Source organism: Pezoporus wallicus, unplaced genomic scaffold (genome assembly GCF_028554395.1).
Source record: "Pezoporus wallicus isolate ANWC-B61680 ecotype Strahan unplaced genomic scaffold, APGP_CSIRO_Pwel_v1 contig_3573, whole genome shotgun sequence".
Lineage (NCBI taxonomy): Eukaryota > Metazoa > Chordata > Aves > Psittaciformes > Psittacidae > Pezoporus > Pezoporus wallicus.
The window spans coordinates 1-14,082 of record NW_026642425.1 but is presented as its reverse complement, the minus strand read 5'-3'; the positions used below and the strand labels follow the sequence as shown (position 1 = coordinate 14,082).

Sequence of the window (14,082 nt, the reverse complement as noted above, 5' to 3'; positions counted from 1 at the left end):
CCCATGGCTGGCATCCTGCTTCATGCTGAGGCTTTGCCAATTTGAGAGGATGTGTAGTATCTGATCAGCTAGAAGTGGTTTCATATTTGAGCCAGTATAAAGTCTCAAAGGACTGTGTTGTCCCATCAACACTTTTAGTTTATAGCCAGAGTGTGGCTGTACTTGACTGTAGTGGTTTTGATCAGGCTCAGAGTGGTAATGTCTCACAGACCCACTGCCTCAGTGTGGTGGACTGTCTTCTGGCTAGCTCTCTGATCGGGAGGTGATATTAAAGATGTTTCCTGCACATCATTTGAGATGCCCTGCAGCTGGCTGACCTACTTAACAGAGATTCCTGCCACAACCTGGATGGGAAGGGGAGCATTGCCTGCATATTGCTCATAAGACAAAGGCTGTAAAGCCTGGGGATTCTGGGAGCATCCCTAGTTGTGCATGGAAATTATTGACCGTTTTTTCAGCTGTCTAACCCACACATGTGCTTGTGCTGGCGGGGTAAGTGGCTGGTAATGGTGCAATTAATTTTGATTATAACATCTGAATGCCCATCAGAAACCTCCCGTGTCTGCAGCACATGGCAACTAACAAAGACTGGCTTGGTGACTTGCATAATAAAATGTATTAGTGCTGACAAGACTAAATTTCATGACATGATGTCTTGAATAGACATCACAGTCATTAAATAGATTTTGAAAAGGCATAAACCCAACAGTCTATAGTTTAAAAGCTGTATTCCACTCTTAATTTCCCTTAATAATAGGTGAAAATAAGTTTAGTCTGGAGCTTCCTGTAAAAAGGAATGAGTGAATTAATGTGTCAGTGTTGCAGAATGGCTCTAAGAGCAAGGCCATGGAGCCTTAGAGGCCTTGTGTGAGCAAGGCAAAGTGTAGGCCTCACAGGTAACTGGATACCGGATGTGGGAGGAGAATGTGAAGGAAACTGTGTAGAACTAACCAATACTGTTCTGACTAGTAGGCGTGGCTAAACACCACGTGGATATAAGCGAAGTGCGCCACAAATAAAGTAGAAGTTTGCTTATCACCCATATTGGGTTGGCGTGTCTTGCTTCTCCTCACCGCTTACATGTCGGTAGAAATCTTAAATCAATACCACATCTATGTAACCCTGCATTTGTAGGAGTGCATGCTCAGCTGAAGCGCAGTGTTCACTTACGCTGTCAAATTTGCTGTTCTTGCCAGAAAATGTACTCTTGGAAGGACTGTGGCAGTTTCTTGTTGGAAAACTTGCATAAGGCGAGGCTTCGTGTTCTGTCCTCTGCTAGTTGCATCTGCAGGTGTCTGTTACACATTGGTGACTTCAGCAGGGTACTGCATCTCTGACTCCTAATTCAACCATGTAAAACACTACCAAACCACAACAAGAATTCAGAAAGTCCAAGGGAGGGGTCACTCCCTGCCAATGATTGTTTAAACAGCAGTAGGTTCATGTGCCACTTCTGTGGCACTTTTACCACCTTTCACTGCACATATGTTATGCAGTGTGGGCTGACCCTTGTAAGCAGCTGAAAAAAGCAAGCAGGGTACTCAGCTCCACAGACGCTGGCTACCTGTCTAGAGGGTCTGTGTTCCCATGCCTCTTTGCTGTGCTCTGGGCTCTTCCTGCTGCTGTGAGCGTGCTGTGAATGAAGAAATCACTGCTGGTATGAGATGTTGTTTCCCTCAAAGCAGGTTAAGTGCATGTCTCCTTGTTTGCATCAGCCAAATAATCACCAAAACAGGACATGCAAAAGGCACCTGCAAAGTGATTATTGCTCTTTATGCAAGGCTGTAAAGAAATACTTGTTCTTAGCAAAAAGTAATCATAAAAGCCTGTATTTTACTTACTTTACTCATTAATAATTTTGTTCCTGGTAGAATATACTTTAAGAGATTATTATTGTTTCTGAAATAATGTTAATATCTACATGACATCTGTAAAATCCATAATCCATTGTGATTGCTGTTCTCTGAATTCCCATGGGAACATGTTGACACTGGTCTGGAAGCCCAGTGCAACTACTGGGATGCTGCTGATTGCTCACCACACTTTCTAGCGAGTTAGTTGTTGGTGGCATAAAGTTTTGACTAGGGATTGCTGGTATGGGTTATGTCCATAACTTGCTGAGCAAGAAATCCTGTCAAGAGGTGTTTGCCTTTGGACAGAGATGCAGCAAGGCTTACCTGTGCTTTGCTGTCATTAGGCTGTTCTCTGACCAGCCACACTCAAGACTCACCCAAAAAACTACAGGTTCATTGAAGCTGGGGCAGAAAGATAAGGTTATTATTTTATCATTTACAGGTTTTTAAGTACTTTTAGAAAGCAAAAACTTTTCACTAATGATTTCTCTGTGTGGCAGAGCAAAATAATAGCTGCAGAAGGTTCCCTTCTTGAAGAAATTCCAAGATGTGACACCTGAAATGTGCTTCAGTCACTACAGCAGCCTTATTTACAAACTTGTGTCTATTTCTTAATGTGTCTTAATCTAATACAAGTGCTCAGGTACCAGTTTACAAGTGCTCAGGTACCAGTTCATTTACACTTAACTATTTCTCACATTATTAGGGGTCACAATAACCTCTCAAATATTTAGTCAACATCCTTCAGCATTTCAATAACTTCACCAATACCAGGATCTTTAGGGTCAAACCTCAAAAAATCATACAGACAAGCAAACTAACGTGATGGATTTACATCCATGTAATACAGCCAAGGTTTTCACATCAATGTAAGTCCTTCCGCTATGTCACTTGGAAATTTCCAGCCAGTTGAGATGCTCAGGAGCCCATTCTCTTCCTATCTGCCAACCTTTCCTTGGTCAGCAGAGGTCTTACTAGAAAGTTCCCAAACACTCTGCTTCTGATGGGCAGTACTCAAGCAAGGCTTGTGAATCAAAACGAAGTTGCGAAGCCGCTGGCCATCATATTTGAAAAATCATGAAGTCAGGTGAAGTTCCCAATCACTGGAAAAAGGGAAATATAACCCCCATTTTCAAGAAGGGGAAAATGGATGACCCAGGGAATTACAGACCAGTCAGTCTCACCTCTGTGCCTGGCAAAATCTTGGAGCAGATTCTCCTGGAAGGCATGCTAAGGCACATGAAAATCAACAAGGTGCTTGGTGACAGCCAGCATGGCTTCACTAAAGGCAAATCCTGCCTGACCAGTTTGGTGGCCTTCTATGATGGGGCTACAGAACTGATGGACAGGGGTAGAGCAGTTGATGTCATCTACCTGGACTTGTGCAAAGCGTTCGACACTGTCCCACACGACATCTTTGTCTCTAAATTGGAGCGACATCAGTTTGATGGATGGACCACTGGGTGGATAGAGAACTGGCTGGATGGCTGCACACAGAGTTGTGGTCAATGGCTCAATGTCCGGCTGGAGACCAGTAACGAGTGGCATCCCTCAGGGATCGGTGTTGGGACCAGTCTTGTTTACCATCTTTGTCAGTGACATGGACAGTGGGATTGAGTGTGCCCTCAGCAAGTTTGCCGATGACACCAAGCTGTGTGGTTCGGTTGATATGCTGGAGGGAAGGAATGCCATCCAGAGGGACCTTGACACGCTTGTGAGGTGGGCCGATGCCAACCTCATGAGGTTTAACCATGCCAAGTGCAAGGTCCTACACCTGGGTCGGAGCAATCCCAGGCACAGCTACAGGTTGGGCAGAGAAGAGATTCAGAGCAGCCCTGCGGAGAAGGACTTGGGGGTGTTGGTTGATGAGAAAATGAACATGAGCCAGCTTCAGTGTGTGCTCACAGCCCAGAAAGCCAACCGTATCCTGGGCTGCATCAAAAGGAGCATGACCAGCAGGTCGAGGGAGGTGATCCTGCCCCTCTACTCTGCTCTTGTGAGACCTCACCTGGAGTACTGTGCGCGGTTCTGGTGTCCTCAACATAAAAAGGACATGGAACTGTTGGAACAAGTCCAGAGAAGGCCACGAGGATGATCAGGGGACTGGAGCACCTCCCGTATGAAGACAGGCTGCGGAAGTTGGGGCTGTTCAGCCTGGAGAAGAGAAGGCTGCGTGGAGACCTCATAGCAGCCTTCCAGTATCCAAAGGGGGCCTATAGGGATGCTGGAGAGGGACTCTTCATTAGAGACTGTAGTGACAGGACAAGGGGTAATGGGTTAAAACTTAAACAGGGGAAGTTTAGGTTGGATATAAGATGGAAATTCTTTACTGTAAGGGTGGTGAGGCACTGGAATGGGTTGCCCAGGGAGGTTGTGAATGCTCCATCCCTGGCAGTGTTCAAGGCCAGGTTGGATGAGGCCTTGGGTGATATGATTTAGCGTAAGGTGTCCCTGCCCACAGCAGGGGGGTTGGAACTAGATGATCTTAAGGTCCTTTCCAACCCTAACGATTCTATGATTCTATGATAAACACGCCAGATACTCTCTGAGGCATGAAACAAAGGTCTTCCTTTAACTAGCCAGCATCTGTAACTAATTAACGAACATCTCCCAATAGCTATTACTGCTATCAGAGTATGGTTCACTTAACATCAAGACAAATTCAAGTAGAGCACTCAGTACGAAGAACACTTGCCATGGGACAACACTTGCCAGAACTACAGTGTACTAGATGAACTTTAATTCCCAAGCACAGGCTTTTCTCTGTGTATTCCAGCTTCCTCCCTGAACCAGGCTTACACTGCTGGCAGCTACTGCCTTCCCCTCTCATTTCTTAAGAATTGTACTGGATTATTATGCAGGACCCTGCTCAGTTTTTATATATGATGAGAATTGGAGACAACAGTGCACTGCTGCCATCAGAGATGCAGACTTTTTACTCTTGCTAGAAACTTTCCTGTGCTGTACAGTAACAAGCAATGAGTTAAGCAGTTCAGGCATGTTATGGCTGGTTACTGTCTTGGGCTGTCTTCCAGAGGCTGTTCTCTGTCCATGCGGCTGCATTGCTACCTCCAGGCTTGAGCACCTCTGGTGGCACGGCTGCCTGGTGTGCACTGCTTGCCTTGTGCCTGATGGGCTGGGAGAAGCGAAGCTGCACAGGGCACTGGTTGCCTTCCAGGAGTGGGCTGGCTGGGGTTTTGGTTGGTTTGTTTTGGTTTTCTTTTGAGTTCTCTTTTTGCTGTCTCTGTTTTCATCATTAGTACTATTGTATTTCAACTATTAAACTGTTCTTATCTTAACCCATGGGTTTTACTTTTTCTCTGATTATCCTTCCCATCCCACCTGGGCAGGGGGTGAGGGAGTGAGTGGCTGTGTGGTACCTGGCTGAAGTTAAACCATGACACTGTCCCTTAACTGTGTTTAATCCCAGCTGAAGATGGCTCCTCCAAAACCACAAGCTCCTGAGTTGTGTTTAGGTGTTGTGCTGTGGAGCACATGGTGGGCTCCTGTGCCCATGAGGCCAATGGAGCTGCTGCAGTCCTGTCTTTGGAAACATAGTATGCTGTCACCTGGTAGTGGCCAGGTGGCTGGTGCAGGTGCTCCCTTGCTGTCAGAGCCTGTAACTGCTCAGCAGCTTCAGCACCTGCCCTGGCTGAATGCACTGGGCATGCTTTGTGTTCTGTGTCTGTGGGACAGATTCCCCTGGGGTCAAGCAAACTGACATGTTCATTTGCTTCCTCCTCTGCTCCACACCTCCCACAGCCTTGGAAATGAGGCTGTCATTTGCTCCATATGCTGCTCTGAATGCTGAAACCTGGAGAGAATAGTGACAAGGCATGGAGAGAAGGATGGCCAGTGGAGAGCCACAGCTCACAAGGAACCCGAGTCCAGGCCTGCTTTTCACCACTTTCCACAGCACAGTGGCTGGAAGCACACGGGGTTGGGAGGAGGCTGGTTTAACACTGGTGAGAGCCATCTCCACACCATGCAGCAGGGGCTGGCCAGGGTGGATAGCATCATGCAGCCATGACTGGCAGGTCTGGTCTATGAACAGATCCTGCAGGCAGCAGGCAGGGTGGTCCCATCTGCCTCATTGTAGTAGGTGCCAGGAGGGCACAAGGGGATGGGACCATGGCAAGACCACCCTGCACTTCCAAGCAGCCTTGCCGCCACTGGGCAGTGATGGGCCATCTGGACCCCAGTCTCATCCCCTACCAGCCCTAGCACACTGCTCTCACCAAGGCTTTCCCCACAACCCTGCAGATGTAGAACACAAAAAGAAATTGAATTGAACTGGCTTCCTCATCATACATTTGTTCATAAATGGGGAACACAAATTCGCAACTTGCAGATGTGTCCAGCTCTGGGCAGTGCTGTTGCTGCAAGACTAGATACAGAAAAAGTTTCTGCTAGATCTCCAGTGAAGTATCAGCAATGTGCTTGTTTAATGCTGTCGAATTCAAAATGCAGCATTTGTATACATCAATCCTAGCCTTTTACTCCCAGTTGGGTGTCTTCCTTTGCTGTGTAGTAACTTTTTAACAACTCCTCCCCAAGTGCTGGCCATACAGGATGGGAAAATTTCTCATCTATACCATGAAGCTGTGACCCTGCCTCCTAACCAGAGAACATTTCCCATGGACCCCAAAGGGCTCAGATCCCATCTGAGGAGAGATGCCTGACCTGGTCTTGCTTGCAGAAGACTGGGAAAGGCTGCTGCAGGGGACTGTGAGGAAAGCTGTCCCTTTTGGGCAAGCTCCCAGAAGTAGCAGGGTAACACTGGGAAAGGGGCTTACTCACTCCTTATTCTTGGAAAGAAAAATGCAAGGACATAGCCAAGCCCTCTGCTGAAGAAAGTAAGGGATAAGTTGCTCTTGTCCTCAAGAGCATGGCTGGATGCTGCAGGGCTGTGCACTCCCTGTGCAACATCCTGCTACATATGGCTTATGGGCATGCCCCCACAAAACTGGAGTGTCCTTGACCCTTTCCACCCTAGCAGCAGGAAATTGCTTGGAGATCACACTCTACATACACCCATTCAAAGCAGGATTTCTAACAAGCTTTACACGTTAAAGTCCTCTTGCCACTGCAATGCAATGTTGCAGCCACCTTTCTTTTTTTCCTTAAGAAAACAATGTCATTGGGACATGCAGCCCTCAAACAGGTAAGCAGCACAGAGCAATCCAAGGAGCACACCTGGGAGCCAATTGTGTCATCAGCTGGAGCAGAAACTCACTGCGGAGAACTGGCACAGAGAGATGGGTTCCAACTCCCGTTTATAGAAGTGGGACATTACTAGAGGAGAGATGGACCCCTCAAAGCCCCTGAAATGTGCTCACCCGAGCCCCTCCTGGCAGCTAGAGGCTTGGCACCTGCTCAGGCTTTCCCCTGCACTAACATGTGTCATTGCATATCTGGGAAAAAAAAAAAACAAACCAAACTGAGGTGAGTTGAAACCAGAACACACAGGAGGATGTAGAACCTCCCAGTGTGAATTCCAGTTCGCAATTCACTTCAGAGTTGTGCCCAGAATTAGTTACAGAGACAAAAGCAGACCTGAAAATGCCAGGGCAGCCATACAAGCCTTTCTGCTTTTGACGTTTGACAAATGGAAACATCACACCTTAGCACTGATTCAGCAAGCCCCTTGAACACATGCTTGGCAGCAGCTCTCTTGGCAGCAGTGGGCCTGGGCCAATTGAGCAATTACCTCTCCTCCCTCCCTTGCTATGAGGCTGGGAGTTCCAGTATGGAACTGCATGGCCTCTCACTGTGACCCCAAGAGCCAGGCTTCCGAGGACAGGTGCTGCTGCAGCAGCTCTCTTACATATGACACATGCTGGCTAACATTCAAATCCTAACACTGCAAGTGTTTTCTGAATTGGGACTTAACACTATCCATAGCCTGCTGAGTTCAGCAGCGACATGACCAGGGGACTTGCAGCCCCCTGCAGAGCTGTGTGCTATGTATGCCATGTGCACCCGGTTCTCAAAGAAAATAAGCATGACACACTCATTGCTTCTCTTTAATAGCTATGGTGCAGTTCCCTCACCACAGGGACTGCTGGCATGCTGCTGCAGAGGCAAGGAGGCACAAGACTGGTCTCCAAGACTTCTCCAGGGGACAGTAACACCAAGTCCTGCTGCCCTCCAGGATGGGGACTCTGGCCATCACAGCAGCAGCTCATGGGGCATGGCCTCCCCCCGCAGCCCAGCCAGGAGGTTGTTGGCTGCCAGTACTGCCATGGTGCTCCTTGTGGCATATGTGGCACTCCCAATGTGTGGCAGAATCACTGCGGGGAGACAGGGAAGGTTACTTGCTTGTTCCTTACCTTTGCTGACCTCTTACAGCCTCTTTCAGGGGTCTTCCTGGGATGTGGGCAACCTGGGTCCACCAGGCACCAGCTGCTGCTCCACCAGGAGCTGGCAGCAGACAGGGAACAAGAAACAAATGGCTAACTGGGCTTTTTTAAGTCATCCAGGCCAAAGACAGTCAGCCAAGAGCAGGTCCTCCTACTATCCCTGTGGCAGACAAAAATGCAGTGAAATATACACACTGTTGTGTGATTACCATATGGCTTTAAGGAGGATCAGCTCACTGACAGGCATGAACCAACATATATTGCAACAAGACACTGAAGACTACTGTGAAACATCCTGGTTTACAGACCCATGGGTGTACTGGAAAGGCACACATGGAGGCAAATGGCCCTTGCAACAGAGCTGGTACGCTGTAGCATAGTCAGGGCAGGGATTTTCATCCACCTGTGTGGAAAGGCTCCTCTTATGCAATGCAAAGGAATGAGCCAAAGTTGTTTTAGTAGTAAATTATTCAACAATAGTGAAGAGTACTTGCCAAAGGTATGGATAAAAGTCTCTCCATCTCTGCTTGTTTTGTAACAGCCAGCAACTACAGGCAATGCAGAAGCCTAAACACCTGACATGCTGCTGTCTGGGGATAAAAGGCTCTCCCAAGGACTGTGGGGCCACATAGGTCCTTTCTCCCCAAGCTGAGAACAGTCTGGGCTCCTTGTTTGCTGTGAAAGCAATGTCAACTCTTCTTCCTGTCTACTATGGGAATCAAAGCAAACAGGTAAAAAAAGTCTTAAAAAAAAAAACAAAAACCCCAAACCATAATGTCACAGCTATGACGTTGTACTTCCGAAACAGAAGCTCAGCCACTGGCAGTTCCAAATTTTCATGGATGTCTCTATGGTTTCATTTTGATACAGACATTTCCTACTCCAAAAACCTCCTTCCTGGAGAGAGGACATACTGCTGCCGCCTGCACAGCCACTCTGGTATTTTGCCCACATAAACAAAGGCTCATGCACCACATCTCCTGCTTCAGGTGCAGTCTGAGCAGCCAAAGCACTCAACAACGTGAGAGGAGGCTACTCTGGCCCAGCTCATGCCATCAGCTCTCAGGAAGGCTGGTCACCTCAGCAAAGCTGAGCATTCAGGTAGGAACAGGCACCCTGCTACTGCACCAGCAACGGGGCTGCAGACAACTGCATACATTCACTTTCCAACTAGAAAGCTGTGTCTTCTCTGTGTTGTGTTTCTGTTTTATGTATTTTCTGCCTCAAGGGATACAAGTGAGCTTTACTGGCTTGTGTCTGAGTCACTCCCGCTGAGTACCTAGCCTGGCCTACACATTCCCTATCTGGAGCAGCAAAGCTCCTCGCCCCATTTTACAAGGACTGGGCCAAGTTACTCACTGAAGGCCACATGAGGGGAGGCAGTGACTACACCAGGAGCTGTCCCTAACTCATCCCAGGCTGCCTGTGAGCCCGTGGTGCCTCTGAGGATGAAGCTGCGCTGGTGTGCAGTGAGGCCATGGAAGATGCCACCCTGCACAGTCCCTTCAGTCTGCTACAATGACGATCCCAGGTAAACTCTGAGGGCTGCTGATGTCTTGCACTAAAACATCATTGTGCCCCACATAGCAGTTCTCAGCAAGCTTTCAGGAAAGCATTAGTGAAACTAACAGTGATCAGCTACTGCCTCTAATGGCAGGCACTCCCACTTCCAGTCCAGCAGCCTGACAATACTGAAGCACAAGAGCAGCTGAGCAAGCACCTTCCTACCCAACCTGCTTCATCCAACCCAATCTCCTCTGAAGAATACATGCACTAGTCCTGAGACCAACATCTTCCTACTGGCCTGCCGCTTGTCACCATACAGAAAACAGGCTGCCTGAACTCACTGGGCTCCACTTTACCAGTCAAAGTTGCCCTAGTTTGTCCAGGGGATACAGCTAGATCTGCAAAGAAATCTCTGCTCATCCCATAGCATGAGCACCTGCTGGCCTCTTCAGCTAGGGGCTGTATAATTTGCTGACATCTGATGGCGAATGTGGATGTCAGGACAAGGCCAGCACTGCAGCACTTAAGTGAACTGTGCTTTTGAGCACGTAGGCTGAACCTGCGCCTGGCAGCCCAGGCTCACAGTGGATGGGATAGCTGGAGAGCTCTACAGTGGCTGCAGCACTCCCAAGGCCAAAATTCTTCTAGGCAGACTCAGCACCCAGAATTTTAGCCACATGGGAAATGTTTCTAACAGAATATATGCTAGAATACAAACATGTATTATCTATATATTATATACATCATACACTCTAGGTATATAATGATATATACTACTACACATTTTTATATATGTAATTATTATATATATATCTTCTCTATCTATTCAGTATCTATTCTGTATCTACCTATGTTCTAGCAGAACATCTACACCACAGCTTAGCAGGGCATGAGCAGGGATTCAGTTTCTCATTCAGGCACCCACTGGTATCAAGACTCTTCCATGGATTTCTCCCCACGCCTTTAACGATCAAATGGAGATCCATCAGGAAGGTGTTAAAAAATGAGCCGACCTGAGCCGCTTTCTGGAGAATCAAAATACCTCCCACGTTTGTTTTACATCATGTTGATGAGGTCTTCCACCCTACCAGCTCTCTGCATTGTGCAGTGCCTACCTACAGTTTGCTTAAAGACACTTGACCTTCCTGTCCTTTCACGTTTCAGTGCTTGGTCACACTGGCAGGCTAACAGGGGCAGGGAATCCCTGTCACTCCAGCTAGCAGGTCCCCAGCCATGGGCACATGAGGCACTCAAAGTGCAGGCTGTCAGAGCAGACTGGGGGCCCAGCCACTCACCACAGTTCTTGAGGGAGAGCAAGGGGTGATCAGTGGGCAGTGGCTCCGGTGTTGTGACGTCCAGGCCTGCTGCTGCGATCTGGCCATGGGCCAGTGCGTTGTACAGATCCTCCTGGTTCACCACAGATCCCCTGGCAAAAACAGAGACCCCATGCTGCTGAGAGGTCCCATGGGCTCTGAGGGGCACATAGCCAGGACACAGCCCATGTGGGACAGCCTCAGTAGAGGCACCTGGATCCCGTCTGCCTGAGAAGATTTCAGACTCTCTCTGGATCTGCCTGAACCTCGCAGCACAATGGGCTACTATTTCTTCTGGTCCAGGCTGCCCAGCAGTGGGAGAGGAGCTGAGTGCCCAAGCACAGGACAACTCTGGGGCAGCTGTGTGATGGAATAACTTATGCTGCCTTTGCCTTGGTCCCAAGACACCTTGGGCCATGAAGGGTGTACAGACTGTCTGGACCTGCAGTGGAAGCACATCTCATCCTACCAGATTCTCCATGCAGCTGTAATTGTCAGGAGTGACTGTCAACCCCCAACGCCCCAGCCCTTTGCAGGAGACTGGGTTGTGATTACCTGCTTGTGTTGACAAACACAGAGGTCTTCTTCATTCTGGTGAAGAAGTCCTTGTTGCACATTCCTTGGGTGGCTGGAGTCAAAGCACATGTCACCACAACAAAGTCTGATTCTTCGGCCAGCCTTGTGAGTGGGACTGAGTGGAGAAAAACAGGTCACAGTTTGGCCTGGGGAATCTCACCAACAGACCTCAACAACCTTCTTTATCCAAAAAGTTCATCTGCAAGTGAGTGCTGCTCTGGAGAGACCCCTCTCAACAAATGGGGAGACACAAGGACCATCAAACACCCAACAAAAATCATACACATCCCTACAGAAACTACTGCGATGTTTCATTTCACTTTTGAATTAAAACCAAGCCAAAGGGGAATCTAGCAATGCTTCAGCCATCTGGCCTAAAGGAGGCCGTGGTACATACTTCACATTTAGGCAGCAAAATATGGCAGCACCAGCTTATGCCAGCATTAAATCTCTCTATGTGTCACTTACAGATGACTTCATAGAATCATTGTAGAATCATGAAAGAATGGTTTGGGTTAGAAGGGACCTTAAAAGACCATTTAGTTCCATCCCCCTGCCACAGGCAGGGTCACTTTCACTCCTGGAGGTGAGAGGAAAGTGCAAGGGGCAGGAGAAGTCCTGCCAAAGATCCATCCCCTCCTCAAAGGCACAGCTGCCACTTTCCCTTCCCTGCTACATTCCACTCCCTTGCACAAATGAAACTAACTGAAAATCATAAATGGATGGACACAGGAGAAAGCTGAAAGGCAAAAGCAGCTGAAACCACCACAGCCCACAACAATGGCTGGCTGTCAGTTGGAGCCTAGGTATGTGCAGCTTACTGGCTGGAATCACCTGACTCAAAGAAGGCAGGTCTCTCTCCCTGCCATCCACTAACACTGCATGAGAAGCCTTTGGGATTCCCATTCCTTCCTTTGCTGCCCCCACTGTAGTTCATGCCAGCTACACTGAGGAAGCCACCTGGAACCTCCCTTCTCTGCTGGACCCGCTCCCAGGGAGCGACAACTCCCCAGTGAGCCCCAATAGTTCTCTGTGCTGCCATGAAATGGATGCTGCCCCTGCTCCTGAAGCCTTGCTTACCGAACTCAGCTTCAAACTCCACATCACTCTCTGGTTTTGGGCCACTGCCAGTGTACAAAAACTTCTTGACCCCAAATGGCTTTAGGCGGCGGGCAACTGCCTGTCCTAGAAGGAAAAGAGAAGACTGTTCAGCCGCTGTGCCTGCACGATGCATGCTACACAGAGACCCGTGCTGGGCTGCGAGGGTCTGTCAGTACTCTCCAGGCAATCCATCCTTCAGTGAGCTCACGCTTAAGAGTAGAAAGCACACTGCTTGCTAAAGGGTCACTGTGGTGGGATTCCTCCTGCCAGGCTGCTTCCCAGCCTGGAGCATGGCGAGCACGGGGTGGAGGTCTTCTGCTGCTTCTGAAGTGAGCAGGACTGAACTCCCATAGCAAAACTGTGGAACTGGAGCAATGGGATGTTAAACCTGAAGATACTCTAGGGAGCAAACTGGAAAGTGAGGAAAGAAATAGCCATCTGACAAAGTCCACAACTGAATGGATGACAAACATGTCACCTTGGACTTTGTCAGGGCTTTTGTTTACCTGAATATCAAGAGGATGACATCCAGTTTGCTCTACCATTTATATGTACTGGATGCGTTTGAACGCTTTAAACTTTCAAGGTTTAGGCCTGATGAGTCAAGATCACTGCTCAGAGATCTTGACAGCTCTCCTTGTTGCTGTCATGGACTTCAAAGAGGTGAGCAACAGGGACACCACCTTGGCTGAACACCTCCAGAACCACCTTGCTGTCACTGGAGACACACAAATCTTGTGCGTGACCTGCACTTACCTATTCTCCCCAGACCTATGATGCCCACCGTACTATCAGACAGACCATAACCACACATCCACAAGGGCTTCCATGTTGTCCAGCCACCACTAGTAGAGAAAGTGAGGTAGAAACAGATGTCAGATGGCAGCAGCAGAGAGCCTGCTCATAGCCCAGTCCAGCCTTTGGGCAAGTACATACAGTACAATGCTGGGGGTGGCCAGTCCCTCTGACACAGCCAGGTGATCTTACAGACAGCTTCTGAGGTTCCTGCTTCAAGGGACCTTGGTGGTCTCCTGCAGGTCTCCTTGGGTATGCTGCAGAAGCAGCTGCCTTGGGACTGATTTAAATTAGGCACTGCTATCCCCAGCCCTGGAGCAACTGCCATTCAGGGAGCTCTGGACAGACCTTGCGTGTGTGCTCTCCCTGGGGGTCTGCAGTGGCTTTGGGTGCCCTTTCCCACAAGCCCTCTACCTAGCATACAGGGGAGCTCTGCCCCTCTTACAACCCCTGAGCAGCATGTCTATGAAAAGCCATGGAACTGCAGGGACTCCACCTTGGCCTGCAAGGAGGTTGGTGCCAGCTCTTGCCCCAGCTGCTTCTGATGGTGATACTCACTTCTTCACCTGCTCCACT

The 14,082-nt window shown here is 48.7% G+C and overlaps 1 protein-coding gene across 1 annotated transcript; it reads right to left on the bottom strand.

The window, feature by feature from the left end:
• Positions 1 to 7,865: 7,865 nt before the first annotated feature.
• GRHPR (glyoxylate and hydroxypyruvate reductase) lies at positions 7,866 to 13,620 on the bottom strand. Its single transcript, XM_057430467.1, has 5 exons — positions 13,468 to 13,620; positions 12,691 to 12,795; positions 11,590 to 11,725; positions 11,017 to 11,147; positions 7,866 to 8,146 (listed from the first exon to the last, which is right to left on the bottom strand). The coding sequence occupies exons 1-5, from the start codon at positions 13,523 to 13,525 to the stop codon at positions 8,025 to 8,027; spliced, it is 552 nt and encodes a 183-aa protein (XP_057286450.1). The 5' UTR covers positions 13,526 to 13,620; the 3' UTR covers positions 7,866 to 8,024.
• Between the last annotated feature and the right edge of the window lie 462 nt (positions 13,621 to 14,082).

Bases quoted from the DNA above. Each gene is read 5' to 3' on its own strand.
- GRHPR (XM_057430467.1), bottom strand. From the start codon at position 13,525: ATGTGTGGTTATGGTCTGTCTGATAGTACGGTGGGCATCATAGGTCTG. The intron at 11,726-12,690 runs GTAAGCAAGGCT...TTCTCCACTCAG, and splicing joins GGAGTTTGAAGCTGAGTTCG to TCCCACTCACAAGGCTGGCC. The intron at 11,148-11,589 runs GTAATCACAACC...TGTTTTTGCCAG, and splicing joins GTGTTTGTCAACACAAGCAG to GGGATCTGTGGTGAACCAGG.